Genomic DNA, 21,503 nt, shown 5'->3' with positions numbered 1-21,503 from the left:
TTCCTCTGTCACAGGGAGGTGTGTAACTGTGTTAGAGTCGGCTCAGAACGTAAGCCTTTTCAAGGGCAGAGGCCTGGGGGCAGTGGGGGTGGAGGGGTGAGGATTTCTCTTCCGTCCTAAGCAGCACAAAAGCAAATCCCTTCTGCAACAGGAGCGTACACCGTCCGCGAGTGTACACCAATGGCGTCTGTCTGATTTTAATGGGAGGGTTACCTCCTCCTCTAGTATCAGCGTATACACCAGACCCCCCATGGCACTTAGGCCCTGTGAAGGTGTGTAATGAGATCTTTGGAAAAAGTCAAGGTGTCACATTGCAGTTACAACCTGAGAACAGCAGCTGAGGGCGGGTTTGCGCCGAGGAGAACCAGAGTTAAAATGGCGTCCCCAGGCTACCTTTTCAGATGTCCTATGGAATCAAAGTAGTTAACGGTCACTTCCTGCTAAATGCAGTGGGAATGGGAGGTGGCTACCATTGTCCAGTGCTATCGCCATCAATAGTAGCGATACTGCCATCCAGACAGTGAGGACAGGCAATGCACACTGGGATAGCCTGTGGGGTGGTGGTGGGATCCTCTGTAGTCATAGTCACTAACTGCTGCCGTATATATAAGAAGAACTACAGTTTGGGTATTGTGTCAGAGCCTATGCAGTCGAATAGATGTGGTTTGTGGTGTGACGTTTCACAATTTTTGTTTATCCACTAATTGTGTTTTCCTTTTTTATTTTTCTATTTTTTTTTCCAGGAGGGGGATTCAAAAGGTGTTGAAAATTATCCTTTAGCTACAAACACAACAGTGTGATGTCTTAAATGCTTGTTTTTAAAGATCGCAGCCGATGCTAGTTGCCGTGTCCTTAGCATGAGTTCACACAGCAGGTCTAACTAACAACAATGGGCTTTGTCCCTCGCGTTGAGTGATTTGCTTTGCATACCCAAAGCACACCGTGTATAAATATCCGACCTGCTGAAGCGGATGTAAAAGTTGTTTGAAACCGGCAGCCAGCAGGGTTGCTTTCTTTCAGATATGACCGTCAGCATGTAGCGGCCTTCCAGTTTAGCCTCAGCGAGTTATCCATGCTGCAAGAAAAAAAAATGTTTTTCTCCTTATGAAGCCATAGGCATGCTTTGTTTGTAGAAAAACACTCTTCCCCCCCAGTTGAGATTAACCCATTATAGGACTGTGGCTCCTGAACAAATGCATGCAAACCGAGGTGTTTCACACACAGCCCATATTTGTCCCAAATCTGCTTTGAACAGCAGTTCAGTTCTGTTTTAAAATTGTGACTTTTGAATATTGTAAGAGACTCATCATTTTCACGGAGGCGATTGGCTTAATAGGCTATCCAGCGCTTCGGGATGGGGTCTATTTGTTCAGTCTGTTGGCTGAAATGAAAAGACAGCCGGAACCCAATATAACTGTGTTCAGCATAGAGCAGGAAGTCTGAGTCTGGCGAAAGGGTTTGGAGAGAATGCAGATCTGGGCTGCAGCCATTTTATTTCTACTTCTCTGTTGACTTTTTCTTTTCACTCCACGGTATCAATGCTGAGCCATGCAGTCACTGCACACTCTCTACACGCAGCTGGTGCAGGCAGAATGCTGCCGTCTGATTGGTCAGGTCAGGCAGGCTCCCACAATGAGATGGGAAAAGTCCCACTGACTGAGCGCTCCCCTGACTGGGCCACAAAATGGCTGATCATACATCGATGTGCAAGGCTGCCAGCCAAAGTGAGCACAGATGCAGGCAGGTGCCAGTGCACTGGAACCCATTGGAGAAACTTGATGAACCCCAAAGCAGTCTGCTCAGTGAATGTGCTGAGAATTCAGAACGTTCCGGAGAAGTTCACGACGGTGTGCTCAGAATGCGTTGTTGGGTAACTTGGGTCACGAATGCACTTTGTGCTCGTGCTCCTGTCTTTGATTGTTTAAACATTTTGCCCAGAGATGAAAATGTGAGAGTGTCTCAGGCTTGTTGCCAAGCGACAGTCACTCTTCCACGATGTTGATGTGTAGCAGAAACACAGATGGTCTGGTGCTGCTGGTCTGAGTCAGTTCTGAACGATGTGCACAGATGGTTGAGAGGCGGTCGTGATTGGTCCCTGTAAGATTGGTATTGTTGACAGATTTGTGCGGATAGTTGCTTAAACTGAATGCAGTGGAGAAGAGTGGGTTGTAAACCTGCAACCTCCTGGTCGCAAACCCATTGCCATGCCCACTACTGCACCCTGTTGCTCTTGTGCATTTTCAATGTCAAGTTGAAGCTGAATGGAAACTTATGGAAACTTTTTTCCTGAGAATTAGCCTACGGGGCAGTAAACCAGCATGAATCTGTGTGTGGTACTGAAGCACACTGTACCATTTGGCCTGGCGCTTATTTGAACAGCTGTGTCTGTGTGTGGCAACCGTTTTATCACTAGGTGTGTTGAGTGCGCTCCACGTTGAGAAGGTACAGGATGTTTCCCAGCTCTGTGCAGAACACTGAGTGTGGCCTGTGTCCAGTCGCTGATTTGGAGAGCAGGTGATGTGGGAATCAAAAATTTTTTTTTCTTTTTCTTTTTCAGAGGAAATAAAAGAAGAATCAAAGAAATTAAGGTATGTTGAAATGATTTCAGTTAGAACACGTCCCGTTGGCATAACTTATTTGCCCGGCACAGTGTGTCTGTTCAGCCAGCATAATGATGTGTATTTTGGGATGCGGGGGGTGCGATGTCCTCTCTCCTCGTTCAGTTCACCTGCAGGAGAGAATAAGGAGAGTTCCAGCGCCCTGCCTCCCGTCAAATCGAAAGCCAGCTTCATCGAGGCCGATAAGTACTTCCTGCCGTTCGAGCTCGCCTGCCAGTCCAAATGCCCGCGCATCGTCAGCACGTCACTGGACTGCCTACAGGTGGGCGCCGCGGAGACGCTGCTCTGTGACATCATCGCCTGCTCTCGTTTCTCGTGTGACACTAAATGAAGTGACAGTCTCTCCTTTTCATATCTGCAAAAGGCCGGGAATGATGAAATGCTTCCTGTTCACACATTCAGCTGTTTCATTTTACATATGTCGCAATGACCGCATCCTGAGTTGGGCTGACCTTCTCAAAATGATTAAGTAACTGGTCAAAATATATGAACATTTGCTGCTGCTTTAGCAGCCTAGCCCTATGACTTCTGTGAATACTGGTCCAGCTGAAAGTGTGGAACGACTCAATCTTACTGTTGCGTATTTTTTTTGAATGGGGAATTTAGTCAGATCATAGAGTTTTTGTTCATTTTATTCTGATGCAGTTTAAGAGTCTGCTGAGCACATTTTTTTCACAAAAGAAAAAAATTCAGTACTCTTGTGTACAAATTCAGTATTCATGGATAGAAACAAAATGCATTGTGGTTATATTGAATCATCTTTTTTATGATATCGGGTGGCTTACATAGCCACATTTTTGAAAGCGGAGTGGAAATAAAGAAAGTCGTAATTTCTTTGCTCAGAAACTGATTGCGTATGGACACCTCACCGGCAGCGCCCCAGACAGGGCCGCGCCCGGGAAGAGGTTAATCGACAGGATCATCGAGACCATCTGCAGCTGTTTCCAGGGCCCGCAGACCGACGAAGGAGTTCAGCTGCAGATCATAAAGGTGTGGCGTCCATCAAACGCGCCCACTCGCCTGTCTGGGGGGGGGAGGGAGGGGGGAGGGGGGTGGGGGGGGGGGGGGGGGGGGTACAGCGCACCAGTCAGGCACATGTGGGACAGGGGTTGGTTGGCAAGCTGTGGTCCCGGGGAGGGCGGTGTGTCTGCAGGTTTTTGTGGTTTCCTTTTGGCAGGGGGCTGCTTTACGTCTTGGAAACCTCCGGAGAATTACGTCTTGGATCTAAAGATTCCGCTCACATTGTTTCCAAGGCTGCCGTTTGAAAGTTAAACGCAAAAACCACATCGGCCCTTTGGGAGTGGATTTAGCCATCCATGTGCTCTCCTGTTTCTCTTCTCCTCTCTCCCTTATTCCACACAAACACACATGCATATGAACATACACATGCACGCACACACACACACACACACACACACAACTCACACACATATATGCACTCACAAACATGCACACAAACACACCCACATACACACACACACACACACACACACACACACACCCTCCCTCCCTCCCAAACCCCCGTCAGGCTTGGTTGGCAGCTTGTCTCACAGATGAACAGACACAGTGTTTCAGGTGGGAGCTGGGCCTGTGCTGTGTGCTGTCACAGTCCTTCCACAAATCCCATCAAAGGGACAGAGTCCAGCGTCCTGGCGATCATCCTGCTCGTCACTGTAACAACGCTGTGTGACTGCAGGAAATCCCAGAGTCTGGCAGAAACTAGATTCTTCCTGCCGCTGAATGCGCACAGATGTGGTAGCGGTTAATGTGCCACAGGAGAGGGATTCTGCACTTATTTCTGTTTTATTAAACCCAATATCACAGTGGTGAGATGGCGGATTACGGTTATGTGTTCCCACTCTTCTGTGTGACGGATAGTGTCTCCCAATATGTATATAGAAATGCATTTATAACCTAAATACAAGACCAGGCCGGGTGAATATATTGTGGGGGATCAAGTCACAGGGAGAAACACCACTGACAATATGTGATGGTATTGTGTGTGTGTGCGTGTGTGTGTGTGTGCATGCGTGTGGATGTATATGTGTGTGTGTGTGTGTGGATGTATGTGTGTGTGTGTGTGTGTGTGTGTGTGTGTGCGCACATCTCTGTTCCTTAGGCCCTGCTCACGGCCGTGACCTCCCAGCACATTGAGATCCATGAGGGAACGGTCCTGCAGGCAGTCAGAACCTGCTACAACATTTACCTGGCCAGCAAGAACCTCATCAACCAGACCACCGCCAAAGCCACGCTCACACAGATGCTCAACGTCATCTTCGCCCGAATGGAGAACCAGGCGGTGAGCACCTCTGCCCCTGCCTCTCTCTTTCTGTCTTTCTGTTTCTTTCTCTCTCTGTCTCTCTTTCTCTCACTGTCTCACTCACACACACACACTCACATACGCATACAGACACACACGCATACACATGCACGCACGCACGCACACACACGTTCACACACACAAACACGCTCACATACATGCACGTAAGCATGCACACATGCACCTACACACATACGCAAACACACACATGCACACACACACACGCACATATGCAAACACACACACACATACATACACTAACACACACGCACAGTCACTCTGACGTGTTATTTTGGTGCTTGCAGTCGCTCTTCTAAAGCCCCGCTGACCTCATCGATCTGGAGTGTTGCTGTAGCAGAAAATTGAATTTACTCTGTTGAATTGGCGGCTGGCTTGCGCTGATGCTTTGAGCCGCTGTTGTCCAGAACTCTTGCGTGTTCGCGGCGGTGCTGGAATAGCCTGGCGTGCCCTGATCGTGCATTGCGCTGGGTACGAGCGTTTATGCCGAGGTGTGAGGGTGGGGAGGGCTGTGGGGCCACATAATAGCCTATCTGGTCCTTCAGAGAGAAGCGGCAGTTGTACCACACAGGGCTGTGTTTGCCTGAGTTTGTGGCTTAATGGCTGAGCTGTGGCTTCTCGAAGCGGCGGCTCTACCTCACAGGGCTGTGTTTGGCCCAGTCCGCGGCTTAATGGCTGAGCTGTGGCTTCGCTGAGACTGCCTGTGGAGACTGCCCATGGTCTCCTCTCTCTCTGCAAATTAAACAGGAGCGCAGGTTGGACTGTGGACTCTGGGTTTTAGTTGAGATCCAGACTGCCCTGAAATGTCAACATGGATTTGGCTAAATCAGAGCCTCCTGTCTGGCTGTTTGTACTGGAGTCAAACTGGATTAAATGTAATATGTGGTTTTTAGAGAAACAGGTATTTCAGGGTTGAGACGCATATTTTAAATATGTGGGAATGGCTTCTGATCAGCTCCTTCCACTTTTATAAGGCTAAAGTCCTGTTGACACGTCTGTGCGTGCGTGCGTGCATGTGTGTTTGCATACATACGTTTTTGTGCATGCTTACGTACGTGTGTGCATGTGTGTGTGTGTGTGTGTGTGTGTGTGTGCATATGTGCTTACGTGCGTGTGTGCCTCAGCTTCAGGAGGCCAAGCAGATGGAGAAGGACAGGCTCAGGCAGCAGCTGCTGCAGCAGTCCCAGCCCCCCCACTCCTCAGAGCCCCAGTCTAACGGCACCGAGGAGCCCCCCAGCCTGGAGGACCCCGAGCCCGAGAACGGCTCCGTGTTCTGCAGCCCGGAGAACGAGCAGACCGAGGCTGACCAGGCCACAGCGGCCTCACAGAGTGAGTCTCCCTCTGCGCTCGCCTCTCAGTCTCTCCATCTCTCTCCACACGTTCATCCTGCTCCATCTCTCAGTCTGTCCATCTCTCTCCACACGTTCATTCTGCTCCATCTCTCAGTCTGTCCATCTCTCTCCACACGTTCATCCTGCTCCATCTCTCAGTCTCTCCATCTCTCTCCACACGTTCATTCTGCTCCATCTCTCAGTCTCTCCATCTCTCTCCACACGTTCATTCTGCTCCATCTCTCAGTCTCTCCATCTCTCTCCACACGTTCATCCTGCTCCATCTCTCAGTCTCTCCATCTCTCTCCACACGTTCATCCTGCTCCATCTCTCAGTCTCTCCATCTCTCTCCACACGTTCATCCTGCTCCATCTCTCAGTCTCTCCATCTCTCTCCACACGTTCATTCTGCTCCATCTCTCAGCTTCTCCATCTCTCTCCACACGTTCATTCTGCTCCATCTCTCAGTCTCTCCATCTGTCTGCATATGCCCATCCTGCTCCATCTCTGTCTCTTTATCCCTCTCAGTCCCTCTCAGTCTCTCCATCTCTCTCCACACGTTCGTTCTGCTCCATCTCTCAGTCTGTCCATCTGTCTGCATATGCCCATCCTGCTCCATCTCTATCTCTTTATCCCTCTCAGTCCCTCTCTGTCTCTCCACTTATCTTTCTCTCTCGCCGCCTCTGTCCATCTATATCCATCTGTTCTTTGGCATCTCATCTTTGATGAGACTGTGAAAAGCTTCTTCCTTGCCTTTAGAATTCTCCAAACAAGACACAGAGGACACAGAGGAAGATTCCCCAAACTATGAAGAAAAGGCCCTGGAGATAGTGCAGAGCATTATACAGGAAGTGGTCAACAGTGTTGCGAGGGGTAATGTATCATATGTTGTATATCCACAGTACTGTGCCAGTGTCAGTACAAAATCTGTTGCCCATGCAAAACCTGTTGCCTTCTGCTACCAGTCAAAGCTAGCTGCTAACTTTCTAGCCTTTCTACAGTTCTACAGTTCACGAACTGCTAGGCCTTTCATACAGGCCTTTCTACTGTTCACTTGTTTTTGCTAACTACTTAGCTTGCAGTGCTTTAGCCTGCAGGCTAATAACAGTAAGACTGACCAACCCAGATCCTACGTGCATAACCACATAGTTTTGCATTCTTAGCGTTGTTTCCAATAAGGGGTCGATACATTCGAATGACTCCAGTACCAGAAGCAGAAAGGCAACAGGTTTTGCACGGGCAACAGGTTTTGTTCTGACTCCTGTACTTCTTTTGTCCTCAGTTCTGCTGTGCCACAGTTTCCTTGAGTTCAGTGCTCTCTGGTTGCATGCACTTGAGGAAATAGTTCCAAGTAAAAATAGGAGGAAGGTTGTCCACAAAGCACCCAAGCTCAGTGTTGATGATTACTGTGCAAAGAGATCTACATTCACTCTGACCTTCAGGGAAGAAAATGACTATCAATGAGTGATTAAAATTTGTCATTTTATCTTGGGTTTCCCAGTTTGTCCCTCATTTGACATTGATTACAACTTTTTTTTGTACAAACATTTGAATATTGATCCTAGTAATTGTCACTCAATGTGAATTATTTGAATAATGGAGCATTCTGCCTCTTCCCTCTTAAGGATATGGAGTTTCCTCGTTTTTGTCATTTGCTGCCTAGTAGATGTCATTTGCTTACATGTTGACAGTGGTGTTACGAATATTCGTGAAGGTGTTTTAAAGGGCAGAGTTTGACAAGCTACACTGTAAGTCACAGAGCAGGAATGAATTTCTGGAGTCTTGCGACCTATAAAAAATAAAAGCATATTATTATTGTGAAACCTTTTATTACTTGGAAAACCAATGAGGTATTTGTGTGTGTGTGTGTGTGTGTGTGGTATAGATTCCAGGGACAGCATGGTAGAGACAGAGGGCGTGGCCGTCACGCCGAGTTCCCTTGACGACGAGGCGGGACTTGGCAGCAACGGCGAGAGCATCCACGCCAACGGCATTCCCGACACGCCCATCTCACCAAGCTACGCGCCGTCCCTGACTGATGACAGGCTGTCAATCTCCTCCAATGACACTCAGGTGCACTGCCTAGCTCCGCCCCCTCACCAACCTGTCACCTCTGCAGACATTAAAGAGCTCCATCAGCTGCTCAAGTCAAGTGATACTTGACTTTATTATCTCATGTAGGAAATGTATTTGATTTCCATTTCAATGCCTTTAAAGAGAATACACAATACAAAGTATCAAAGAATATCAAAATAACATCATCAGAATAACAACCTAAATTTAATTCTCATTATTAAACTTTATGTTTGCTGGTTTGAGTGAGTCCGCATATCTCCAAAGGCAAAGGTCTGGACCTCCCCCTACTCATGCCAGTTAAAATAAAACAGGAAAACTCCTCTCCACATTACTTAAATTACTGCACATGCACTGAAACATTGAAACAGGACCTCAGCAGAAAGCAGTTAATCTTCCCCAGGTAATTTATGTATAGTTGTATTAATATTTCCTGGGACATTGTTTATTTTACTCTTTCGTGTGATGCTGTGCTCCCAGCGGAAACCTTGGCGTTCTCTGACCGTTTCCTCCGTCTCTCTCTCCCAGGATTCGGGGACCCCCACCGGTCCGTCCCCGGGGGCCAAGTTCTCCCACATCCTGCAGAAGGACGCCTTCCTGGTGTTCCGCTCCCTGTGCAAGCTGTCCATGAAGCCCCTTTCGGACGGCCCCGCTGACCCAAAGTAAGACCCCCATCCCGCTCAGGAGCCTAAAGGGCAATAAGACGGGGGCTTCCAAACCCGGTCCAGGAGAACCGCAAGGTTTGCTGGCTTCTGCTTTCACCATAAAGCTGCCCACCGATTTTGACCCAGGAAATCAGTTAAGAGGGTCATAAGCTATGTATAGGCGGCAGTGTAGTGTAATGGCTAAGGAGTTGGTCTTGTAACCTAAAGGTCGCAGGTTCGATTCCCCAGTTGAACACTGCCATTGTACCCTTGGTACAAGGTAGTTAACCTGCATTGCTCCAGTATATATCCAGCTGTATACTTGGATACAATGTAAGTCGCTCTGGATAAGAGCGTCTGCTAAATGCCTGTAATGTAATGTAAAGCTGCTTTAATCTTTGTGCTGGCGGTGAAAAGCAGCAGACCCTTTCCCTCTCCAGGGCCAGGGTTGGAGGCTGTGTTAAGGATGAAATCTTTCCAATCTTCTCGGACGTTTGGTAGTCCTGCTGCTGCCAGGATTGAATAAATGTCAGGAGCAGCCCAACATTTAAGGGAACAGTGCAGCATTTAATAAACAGGCCAAACGAGCCAGAAAATGGACGCATAAATATAGATGTGGTGCCTGGGTGCCAGCAGCGAGACTGTCCAAATGATTATTTTCCTCTCCTTAATTATTAAAGATCCTCAATGTGCTTTGCCCCCTCTCATGGTTCCTAGGATACCTTCCTTTGTTATTTTGCAGTGGGGAGAGGGGGGGGGGGAGCAGGATGTGAGAAATGAACCTGGATCTAGACAGTATTTGGTTGCGTCCAAATAATTATTGAGAAATAAACACTTAAAGGGTAAATTTGTGCTGAGTGGTTGTACATTTGGTCCTAAAAATATGTCCCGCCTAAGGACAGATTTTTTTGAAATGTCACATTTTATATAGTACAAGAAGAAAACTCTTTTTGTACGAGGGAACAATCCACCTGTTTTTGTAGGAAAACACAGCTGTCTTTGGAGGAAGACAGGAATGATCTGATGATCTGGAATCGATCTGTGTGTCCATGGTGCTCGGGGTTGCCGTAGAGATGGTTACGCGGGAGTTCTGTAAACATTTTCAGAACAGCGGTTCTGTGAAGATCTGTGATGATGCGTTCAGAACACATCTCTTGGTGTGAAGGGGAGAAGATTATTGACAAAGAGGTGCAATCCGAGTGTCTCTCATTTTTACAATTCTGTGAAAAGGTAGATGTTAGGGTTCGATATTCCTAAAAATAACACCGACACACTACCGTGGCCAAAGCTTTGATTTTCCATAAACAATCAAGGTTTTCACCTGGAATACCTTATCTGTCTTTCTTTTCTCTTTTTTTATCACATGGAGTGGGTTATCAGAAATGGTCCATTGCTGTTGCTCTTTTTTTCTGTCTGCTTTATGTAGTAAAATAAAATGGTGGATACCTAGAGATAATATAACATTACAATATTATACCACATCAGAACAGTCTACTGATAGACTGAACCTACAGAAAGGAACCTCAACATTAAGCTGTTTCATGAAATGTCTTTCTGTAAAAATAGGCAATATGTAGAAATATAAGCTTCATTAATAAACCTGATATACCTGTACTCAGTTTCTGGGAGTGAGTCCTCAATTTGGCACTGTGATGCCTAAAAACCTCCCTTTGTGCTCATGCTTCGTGTTCCTCAATATTGTGGAATTGACTGCAGTCATATTTCATGATTATTCCTGGTTTTGTTTCCTTTCTGTTGAAGGTCTCACGAGCTTAGGTCAAAGGTCCTGTCCCTGCAGCTTCTCCTGTCCATCCTGCAGAACGCTGGGCCCATCTTCAAGACCAACGAGATGTTCATCAACGCCATCAAGCAGTACCTGTGCGTGGCGCTGTCCAAGAACGGCGTCTCCTCGGTCCCGGAGGTCTTCGACCTGTCTCTCTCCATTTTCCTCACCCTGCTGTCCAACTTCAAGACCCATCTGAAGATGCAGATCGAGGTACCGCCATCAAAGATATTCTATTTACGGAGTAGATATTCAACTCTGTGTCTCTTCTAGGGTTGAGTAACCTTTAAAGTTTTTGTGTGTGTTTATTTTTTGCCTTGCAGGTGTTCTTCAGGGAGATTTTTCTGTACATTTTGGAGACGTCCACCAGCTCCTTCGACCATAAATGGATGGTGATTCAGACTCTGAGCAGGATATGTGCTGGTGAGTTTCAGCTGCGTGTAAAGGGTGATGATGATGATGATTGTAGTTTTATCTTGTTGTGTGATGCTCCAGTGTCATCATGCTGGCCCAGTTATAACGGCAGTTCTGTTTTTGCAGATGCGCAGAGTGTGGTGGATATTTATGTGAATTATGACTGTGACTTGAACGCTGCTAACATATTCGAGAGGCTGGTGAACGACCTGTCGAAAATTGCGCAGGGCCGAGGGGGACATGAGCTGGGCATGACCCCGGGTCAGGTGAGAAACTCTTTTAAATGCATCTACGCAGCGGCCACTGTCTCTCGGTTACCACCTGTCAATCCACTGTTCAACATGGGAGATGACATCTTCTCACGAGTGTAGAACTGATATTTTAAAATTTTTTAATTTTCATAATTCTTGTAGAATTTGCAAGAATGCAGTGATAGTCTCTCTATGTTTTAGTCTGTAGATTTGAGCAGTGATAGTCTCTCTGTGTTTTAGTGTGTAGATTTGAGCAGTGATAGTCTCTGTGGGTTTTAGTCTGTAGATTTGAGCAGTGATAGTCTCTCCACCTCTATTTATTTCAGGAACTCAGCCTGAGGAAGAAAGGGTTGGAGTGCCTGGTGTCCATCCTCAAGTGTATGGTGGAGTGGAGTAAAGACCAATACATTAACCCCAACTCTCAGACCAGCCTGGGTAAGACTTCATTACTAATGTACTACTGCTTTGCTCAGTGATGTCACCATAACACTCCAGTCCATCTCTCTGACCACCCTGCGTAAATCCCACTTCTCAGTCAGCAAATCACCCTCTGATGACTTGTCTGGGCAAAAACTATTCCTCCTTGTTTAGTCCTACTCCCGAGTTCACAGTGAATTTGGCAGCCCAATGTTACCTCGTTTTACTTTGGCTTTGGGTCTGGCTCATTCAGCTGAGAGGGCAGATGCTGAGGACTTGTTTGTCTGTGATGTCATAATGGCACTCTACTCAGGAAAGCAGGAAGTAACCAGATTGCCCCAGTGAGATGACAAATACTTGAGCAATACAGCAAGGGAAGAAAAATTAAGAAGTATTGTAATAGTATTGATTGTGCAGTCTTTTTTGTGTTAATAATCAAAACTGTTTTGTGTCATGTTTGCTGATTTTAATGTGCCATAAGGTTAGTTATCTTTTCCTCACTGCTATTTCTGATATTAGTTTTGTTTTTTGTTTTTTTATTGGTCAACTTCAAAAGGAAGAGCAGGTAACCGTAGATATAGAAAGAGAATGTATGTGTGGTTTGAATGTGGTTTCCATAGTAACTATATGAAAAGATTCACGTTCCTTGGTGATCGTTCTAAATTAGTTTACCTTAAGAGTGGGTTACCATTTATTCGGCAGCTGTATCAGTGTTTTCCCCCGTACTATAATGTCCTCTGTGTTGTACCAGCTCTGTAATTACACCCCATATTTCAGATGTTTACAAGAGCAGTCTGGAGAGGTGTGATTAGTTCCCTATCACCCTGCTGTGAATATCAATCCCTTCTCCCATTTATGTGCACGTGATAGCCTACAGACCGCTCCCCTCCTCCTGATTAAAGTGCAGGAGAGCGTTGCTCTGCCCACACTGCACCCCCACCCCCCACCCCTCAATGTTCTCTACGCGCTCAAAAGAGGGATGCTCGCGTTACCATGTCCACGTTGTTAATATTTCAGACGCTTTCCAGTGTGTAAGGAGATCTGTGTGCAGAGGCCGTCTGTTTCCCCACAGCCTGTGGATTGTGTTACTGCTCTAGCTCAGCTCACCTGCTTCTGTCCAGGACAACACCTCTCTCCGGATGCAATGTGAAGACAAATGAAAATGTGTGAAAATGTAAAGCCTGAAGGAACATTATAAAAGAAGAAAAATGACACTTATGTCTGTTCATTAGAAACACAGCTGAGTCTTATAGTGGGCACCATGCTATGTCATGTCACACTCCTGTACCTGTTCTCTGTAAACACAACTGAGGCTTATAGCAGGCACCATACTACATTACGTCACAAACCTATACCTATTCACAACAAACACAACTTAGGCTTATTTTCCATTGTGTAAGGAGATCTGGGTGCAGGCCGTCTGTTTCCCCACATACCACATTACATCAAAGACCTATACCTATTCACTATAAACACAACTGAGGCTTATAGCCGGCTCCATATTACATTACATCAAGGACCTATACCTATTCACTACAAACACAACTGAGGCTTATAGCAGGCACCATAGTACATTACATTAAAGACCTATACCTATTCACTGTAAACACACCTGGTGCTTATAGCAGGTACAATGCTACGGCATTTAGTATCAGAACGATTCATTTAATTTCTGGCCGTTTTGGCAGTGCCCATTTTTGTTGCTGAGGGTGCTGTAGAAGGACAGGGGAATGGACCACCCGGGTTCCTCACAGTGCTACGTGTGTCTGGTTTCCCTGCTTGCAGGCCAGGAGAAGCCCTCGGATCAGGAGCCGGGCGAGCCCAGACCCGCCGAGAGCATCAACCACTACGGCAGCGTCAACTCCCTGGACTCTGCCTCCTCGGGCATCGGCAGCTACAGCACGCAGACGTCCGGCAACGACAACCCCGAGCAGTTCGAGGTCCTCAAGCAGCAGAAAGAGATTATCGAGCAAGGCATCGACCTGTGAGTGACCTCTCACTTGCTGACCTCTGACCCTTGAATGAGGAAGTTGTGGTAGCATGCCCAAAGCACTTAACCGACAAAAGATTGTGCTGAAGGCACTTTGAAGACTTAACCCAATGACATTTCAACATCTTACTTTGAATATAGAGCAGTCGTGTTACACTCCAATTAGTTAACCAATGACAACTCAACGTCAGGTAAAGTGACAGTCCAGCATCATCCCTCTCTCTCCCATACAGGTTCAACAAGAAACCAAAAAGGGGCATCCAGTATCTGCAAGAGCAAGGCATGTTGGGTATCAGCTCAGAAGACATCGCCCAATTTCTACACCAGGAGGAGCGACTAGATTCTGTGAGGTTCTCTATTAGACACTCTCAATTGTGCTGGACTCACTCTGAATATTTATATCAGTTTGACTTACAGCGTGCCAACATGGCAGTAAAGGAATTAAAACAATAAACAAATCGGCAGTTGATAACAGTCCAAACATCCAAGTTTCTTGTCCGTCAGTGCCTGTAGTGGTGAGATCTCATTACTGCAACCACCACTCAGTGGCTGGTCACTTTGGTAGTATATCAGTGATCTAAGAACACTTCCATATGTATGACTTTGTTCAGCTGCAGCCAGACATCCTTTTACCTGGCTTATTCATCATCATACATCCAGTTTGTATCTGAAATTAAATTTAAAAAAATCACAAGAACAAATTTAGATCTCAAATGCAGCTATGTTTGAGATATAGTGTGCTCCTTGAGTAAGCTGTAAAGTCTCTATTATGTATGCCTTAACACCTGCTCTGTTCAACAACATGGGCATGTTCACCAGGACTTCTTTCAGGTTTTTGAAAAGAAGTTGGAGATTACTATTAAGTGGTTGTTTGACCAGAACTCTCTATCTAAGGCTTGGTTTACAAAGGTTAATCCATTTGTACCGGTGGATATATGCTGAAACGACTCAAATTAAGCACTTTGCTCATTAAGTTCCCTCTGCCATTCAAACTTGTGACCTTGTGATTCAAGCACAGCTTAGTCACTACGCCACTAGTTAATTGATTTCTTGTCTTGAATTGATTATCTAACGTTGAGGAGCAGACATTGAAAGAGAACACCCCTCCTGTTGTTTTTACCTCGGGAGACTGGAGTTAAAATGAGATCTGAGAGCTGGGAGAGAGAGGGTGACCCACAGGGTCCCCTCCTGCCACGCCCACGTGCCTGACCGGCGAATCTGACCTCCTGTCCACAGACTCAGGTGGGCGAGTTCCTCGGGGACAACGAGCGCTTTACCAAAGAGGTGATGTACGCCTACGTGGACCAGATGGACTACCAGGGGAAGGACTTTGTGTCCGCGCTGCGCCTGTTCCTGGAGGGCTTCCGTCTCCCCGGCGAAGCGCAGAAGATCGACCGCCTCATGGAGAAATTCGCCGCCAGATATCTGGAGTGTAACCAAGGGTGAGTCGCGCCCCAAAGGTCAACCCCAACGGAATGAATCCTTCAAGTCCTGGTACCCAAACGTCCTGATGCGCTGGTACCCCAACACTTTCACGCCCTGACATCTCAACAACCCAACACCCAGTCCCAATGCTGCCCCAATGCCCTCAGGCACTAGCACGCTAACGTCCAACACCCTCATATTCTGAAGCTCTGTCTGAATCCTTTTTTTTTTGTCTGTTTAAATTGCCAACACATCAGTGTGACATTTATATTCCCACTCTGTGACACCTCCATGCTCTGACTCTCTGAGGCAAATGAATCTGATTGTTTTTGCCAGTTTGCTTTGGTAGTTTGCTTTGTAAATGTAGTATTTGTGCTCGTCTCTTGCTTTGGTAGTTTGCTTTGTAAATTCAGTGTTTGTGCTCGTCTCTTGCTTTGGTAGTTTGCATAAGTGATGCGTTTGTGCCGGTCTCTTCCCAGGCAAACGCTGTTTGCCAGCGCGGACACGGCCTACGTGCTGGCCTACTCCATCATCATGCTGACGACAGACCTGCACAGCCCGCAGGTGAGCTGATGGGGCTACATTCACTCGAACCCCCCCCCCCCCCCCCCCCCCGCCCCCCGCCCACTTGTTACTGCTCAATGACAGAGTGATGAAGCTCACGGCCACGGCAGTCTGTGAGATACCCCCGCCCCAAACCCCCCCCCCCCCCCCCCCCCCCGGACTCGATTTATATTCCTGTCACTGCTTCCTCAGTTAAATGATGAAAGGACTCCATATATGAAATGTGAACATGAAACTATAAAAATACACTGCTCTATGAGTTTGCACCTCAGTTTTTCTTCATACTTAACATACCAGTTTGCATATGTCAATCTAGAAATATAGTTGTCAGGAAAAAATGATATATAAATGTGAAAATGTAATTGCATGTGATTAATAGTTCATGTTATCGTTAATATTCATTTGTACTTGGCAGATAAATCTATCCTGAGCAGTTTACATTATTTCCACATTTATCCATTTTATCTTCTTAAATAGCTGGATATTCACAGAATTGATCCAATTTAGGTACCTTGCCCTTATTACTACCTTGCATGTATAAATACCTCTCTTGAGAACTGTGGGAAGTCAGACACTTCAGCACTATAGTACACTACTGCCCGTGGTGTGATGTTATCTTTCTGTGTAACTGATCTCTCCCTGTCTCTGTTCTCTGTCTCCCACAGGTTAAAAACAAAATGACAAAAGAACAATACATTAAAATGAACAGAGGGATAAACGACAGTAAGGATTTACCAGAGGAGTATCTCTCTGCTATCTATGATGAAATTGCAGGGAAGAAGATCGCTATGAAGGAAACTAAAGAACTAACCATCAAATCAAATAAACAAAGTAGGTTATATTTCTGTGTGTAAATCCATAGGAAATATGTTAAATTATGTTATGATATATATTTTTCAGGTTGTAAAGATAAGTCTGATGGTCTATTTTAACAATGCTAGTGAGTGAATGAATGTGCGGGGGGAACCAAATGAATGTGTGAGTGGCCCCATGGTGGTGCTTCTGCCCTGGTCCGTCGGTTGGGTTGAGTGTGCGTGTGTGCGCGTGTGAGTAAGTGAAAGAATGTGTGACCGCATTGTCACACCCGTTTCCCGGTCGCCAGGTGTGGCCAGTGAGAAGCAGAGGAGGCTGCTCTACAATGTGGAGATGGAGCAGATGGCAAAGACAGCCAAGGCCCTGATGGAGGCTGTGAGCCACGTGCAGGCGCCCTTCACCAGCGCCACACACCTGGAGCACGTCCGGCCCATGTTTAAGGTACTGAACTAGAACGTTCTATTACTGTAACACTACACAAGCACGTTTAAGGTACTGAACTAGAACCTTCTATTACTGTATCACGCAAGCACATGTTTAAGGTACTGAACTAGAACCTTCTATTACTGTAACACTACACAAGCACATGTTTAAGGTACTGAACTAGAACCTTCTATTACTGTAACACTACACAAGCACATGTTTAAGGTACTGAACTAGAACCTTCTATTACTGTATCACACAAGCACATGTTTAAGGTACTGAACTAGAACCTTCTATTACTGTAACACTACACAAGCACATGTTTAAGGTACTGAACTAGAACCTTCTATTACTGTATCACACAAGCACATGTTTAAGGTACTGAACTAGAACCTTCTATTACTGTAACACTACACAAGCACATGTTTAAGGTACTGAACTAGAACCTTCTATTACTGTAACACTACACAAGCACATGTTTAAGGTACTGAACTAGAACCTTCTATTACTGTAACACCACACATATACATGTTTAAGGTACTGAACTGGAACCTTCTACCACTGTAACTCCACACATATACATGTTTAAGGTACTGAACTGGAAACTTCTATTACTGTGACACCACACACACCCATGCTTAAGGTGCTGAGCTGCCTGTATACTCAAGATTCTTCTGTAAGAAATGTCTGGGCTTTGTTCAAAGCGCTGAGCTACGCTCACAGCACGTGACGTAACGGTTAAGGGAATGGTCTTGTACCCAGGGACCTTATTACAGAAGCAGCTCTACCGAATAAAAATCTAATCACACAGTAGAACATTGCTCTGGACGTTAGCCATTGCATAAGATGGCAATTAATATTACAGAAGGGCCCCGGCTCCTTCATGTGCCTAATTATTTTGCTTACTTGTAGGTTTGGGTTGAGGATCTCATTGCTTCCAATTAGTGAGATTTTTCTGCCGCAGCTTCGGTTGGTCTAGATGAGATTTTCCAGCCCCAGGGGATTCAGTTAAGCCCCAAATGGGTCGTTTGCTGTATTGTCCTTCAGTAATCCACTTATTTATTCATTAAATCTCAATCTATATAATATATTTGTGAGGCACAAACCATGTAAGTTGCCCTTAAAATCACAGGGAGATGATTAAACAAAAAATAATTAGCAATGATTAATATAGTGTGATGCCTTTAAACATCAGGGCTGTGTTTGAGGCCAGACACTCATATCCGGTAATGCCTGATTAAAATGCTGCAAATACAAGTCCACCCTCAGAAACTTAAACTGTCGGTCAGAATTCTGTGTGAAGTCTTTGCTGTTGTGTATCACCTCAGATGAGCGACTTGCTCATCTGAGGTGGGAACTAAAAAATGTAGTTTTGGGTGGTTTGATGTGTTACTACTAGAGGAATGGACAGCACAAAGTGTGTTGAAACCGATCATAGATTTATTTGAATGAATTTTGGCACTGAAGTCAGCTAAGTCCTGTAGAGACTCTCTGTGGGCAAAGCCATAGCCATTGCGGGATAGCGTGTAGCCCCTCACAGCTAGTTACAGTGCCGTTTCTGTGCAGTTGATAGCGCTAGCCTCCCTCACAGCTAGTTACAGTGATGTGTCTGTGCAGTTGATAGCGCTAGCCTCCCTCACAGCTAGTTACAGTGATGTGTCTGTGCAGTTGATAGCGCTAGCCTCCTCACAGCTAGTTACAGTGATGTGTCTGTGCAGTTGATAGCGCTAGCCTCCCTCACAGCTAGGTACAGTGATGTGTCTGTGCGGTTGATAGCACGTGGCCCCTCTGTGTTTGTGCAGCTGGCGTGGACGCCTTTCCTGGCGGCCTTCAGCGTGGGACTGCAGGACTGCGACCACACGGAGGTGGCCTCGCTCTGCCTGGAGGGCATCCGCTGCGCCATCAGGATCGCCTGCATCTTCGCCATCCAGGTAGGCCCCGCCACCAGTGCATCATGGGACATTTTTCACACCGTCACACACCTGATTCCATCGAGTCCGTGTTTGGTTTATTTATTTATTTGTTTTAATGTGGCCTCTGTTTAGTGTGTTCACCCCCGTCTCTGGGTGTGGGGGAACGTGCGTGCACCCTCCTCCGGAACTGGAGATGTCAGCTGCTGCTGCTTCTTTTCACTCCGTGGTTCCGTAGGCAGGCCCACGCAGGCGTCGTGTTAATGGAGGCTGTTTCATGTGGGGTCAGATTGAAAGGGGGAGGTCGCAGGGATGTGATGAGACACAGACGTACTGCTGGCTGAAGTCATTCTGTTCCCCCGGCGACGCTACAGCCAATTATGTCTTGCCCTGCAGGGCTTTTAAAAAAGAAAACATGCCTGGGGATGTTGAATGAAACGTCGGGCGCTTTGTTGCTTTTTGTGCCTGACGGGGGCGCTGTTCTCCGCAGCTGGAGCGGGACGCGTACGTGCAGGCGCTGGCCCGCTTCACCCTGCTGACGGCCAGCTCCGGCATCGGCGAGATGAAGCAGAAGAACATCGACACCATCAAGACCCTGATCACGGTCGCCCACACCGACGGGAACTACCTGGGCAACTCCTGGCACGAGGTACCGCCAATCAATCACCCACCACCCGCCACCTCAGAACAGGGCAGAATTCAGGCGCGCTCATCTGCTGAAAGTGCAACCTACAGTGTTCCTGTGAAGAAAGATTACACAAGGAGAGTGTTTTATCAGATAGATTAAACATTTCAGAAATCTGGTCTTGAGATGACCGATTACTCAGTGTGTGCTTTGGAAAATAACTAAAACATTGTTTCCAGGGTTTCTTTGACAAAATTAATGAGCTTCAGTGTATTTCTCCTATCTGTGAAAGCTGTGATTATTTTCAAGCTCAGACGTACTGCACATGATAATGTGTTAATTGGTAAAGTGTATGGTGGTGACTGTAAAGCACTAAATTTAACGACTTACTTTCCTCAGCTAATCAAATATACGCTGTTGTTATAATTAGTGATGAGACTGGCTATTCCCTTCAGAGAGAGTTGGAAAACGTGGACCGGAATGTCTTCCCGGACTGGGATTAGTGTGTTTGAGTAAGCGTTGCACTGTGTGACCCCTGCAGATCCTGAAGTGCATCAGCCAGCTGGAGCTGGCGCAGCTGATTGGCACGGGCGTGAAGACGCGCTACATCTCGGGCACGGTGCGGGGCAGGGACGGCTTCCTCGCCCACAGCCGGGAGCAGAACTCGGACGAGTACCTGGGCCTGGGTGAGCCCCGCCTCTGTCCTGTCAGTCCACTCTGTGGAGTAAGCCGATTTGTGGTTGCGTGCTGAGCGCTGAAACTCTGCGTTTTCTCCTGGTTTGACTGACAGTCGGTGGGAACGTGGACAGGAAGCAGATAGCGAGCATACAGGAGTCCATCGGAGAGACGAGCTCGCAGAGCGTCGTGGTCGCTGTGGACAGGTACGCTGTTTCTCCCTCACACAGACGTTCCCAGCTGTGGACTTATGCTTTGATTCATTTTATTTCTGTTTTTATGAGAAACTTTTTTTATTATGACAGTATCAGCTGTGTGAATGAAAACGTAAATCTCTCTTTATATTAATGTTATGACATTGTTTACATTTAGTGACTGAGATGTACTGTACTGAATCACAGAACACCTTACCTTGTGTTGGTTGTTTATTTGTTTATTGCTCTTCTTAGAATATTTACAGGTTCCATCAGGCTGGATGGCAATGCAGTTGGTGAGTATCTTATATTTTTATTTACACATTTATTATTTAGTGTCGTGTAGTAAACTCAAATTTTTTTATTACAGTATTTCATGCAGACCCTGTTGGGTCACAATGGCATTCTCACAGTCCAGCTGAATGGAAATTGGCTTAATGTTGTGTTGAATCTTCTAGCTTCTCAGCAGGACGCCCAGTACCTACTGCTCACCAGGCGACGCCAGCAAACTTTCTGAGCTATTTTTCTTTCTGAGCAAATGCACCCCAAATAATGTCAGCCAGGACGCAGTGTCTGCACACCCTGGACTGCAACATTCCTGAAGACATTTTTAGAAAATGAACAGAACATACAATTTCTGCTATTTCTTTGTGAATCAGTACTTCTGGGGGAATGCAGGAACTAAATGAATTTTCTGCATAAAAATTAGCTTTCAATATAGATTTTAGATTTGCGCAGATGTGTTCACTCTTCTTTTGCCATGCTGAATTTCAAATCTTCCTCCTCGTGACACACCCAAAAGGAACAGCTGGTTGGCTGAGAATAAAAGAGAACAATCTGTACCCTCTCCCAAATTGCTACCTTCTGGAAGGGGGGGGATCTGTGCTCGGCAGAGCTCTGCTCTGTGGGGGCAGCGGAGGGGACAGGCGGGGGGGGGGGGCGAGTCATGCTTTCTGAGCGGCGGGGGGGGGCGAGTCGCGCTCTCTCAGTGGGGCGTTAAGGCGTCTGCGTTTTCT

The 21,503-nt window shown here is 46.5% G+C and overlaps 1 protein-coding gene across 1 annotated transcript in view; it reads left to right on the top strand.

Moving 5' to 3' along the window:
• Positions 1-21,503, top strand: part of LOC118234115 (brefeldin A-inhibited guanine nucleotide-exchange protein 1-like) — a 39,007-nt gene that overhangs the window by 9,050 nt on the left and 8,454 nt on the right. The window contains exons 2-24 of the mRNA XM_035430458.1: positions 2,558-2,588; positions 2,724-2,880; positions 3,462-3,608; positions 4,738-4,917; positions 6,081-6,285; positions 7,046-7,159; positions 8,172-8,359; positions 8,888-9,021; positions 10,765-10,999; positions 11,110-11,209; positions 11,327-11,466; positions 11,778-11,886; positions 13,654-13,852; positions 14,092-14,203; positions 15,095-15,300; positions 15,763-15,847; positions 16,513-16,678; positions 16,950-17,101; positions 18,886-19,014; positions 19,484-19,642; positions 20,160-20,304; positions 20,409-20,499; positions 20,743-20,783. Of these exons, the coding sequence (XP_035286349.1) occupies positions 2,558-2,588; positions 2,724-2,880; positions 3,462-3,608; positions 4,738-4,917; positions 6,081-6,285; positions 7,046-7,159; positions 8,172-8,359; positions 8,888-9,021; positions 10,765-10,999; positions 11,110-11,209; positions 11,327-11,466; positions 11,778-11,886; positions 13,654-13,852; positions 14,092-14,203; positions 15,095-15,300; positions 15,763-15,847; positions 16,513-16,678; positions 16,950-17,101; positions 18,886-19,014; positions 19,484-19,642; positions 20,160-20,304; positions 20,409-20,499; positions 20,743-20,783 (3,225 nt within the window). The remainder of the gene's footprint in view (positions 1-2,557; positions 2,589-2,723; positions 2,881-3,461; positions 3,609-4,737; positions 4,918-6,080; positions 6,286-7,045; positions 7,160-8,171; positions 8,360-8,887; positions 9,022-10,764; positions 11,000-11,109; positions 11,210-11,326; positions 11,467-11,777; positions 11,887-13,653; positions 13,853-14,091; positions 14,204-15,094; positions 15,301-15,762; positions 15,848-16,512; positions 16,679-16,949; positions 17,102-18,885; positions 19,015-19,483; positions 19,643-20,159; positions 20,305-20,408; positions 20,500-20,742; positions 20,784-21,503) is intronic.

This window comes from Anguilla anguilla, chromosome 8 (assembly GCF_013347855.1).
Source record: "Anguilla anguilla isolate fAngAng1 chromosome 8, fAngAng1.pri, whole genome shotgun sequence".
NCBI lineage: Eukaryota > Metazoa > Chordata > Actinopteri > Anguilliformes > Anguillidae > Anguilla > Anguilla anguilla.
The sequence above is the reverse complement of the archived record's forward strand: the minus strand, read 5'-3'. Positions and strand labels throughout refer to the sequence as shown.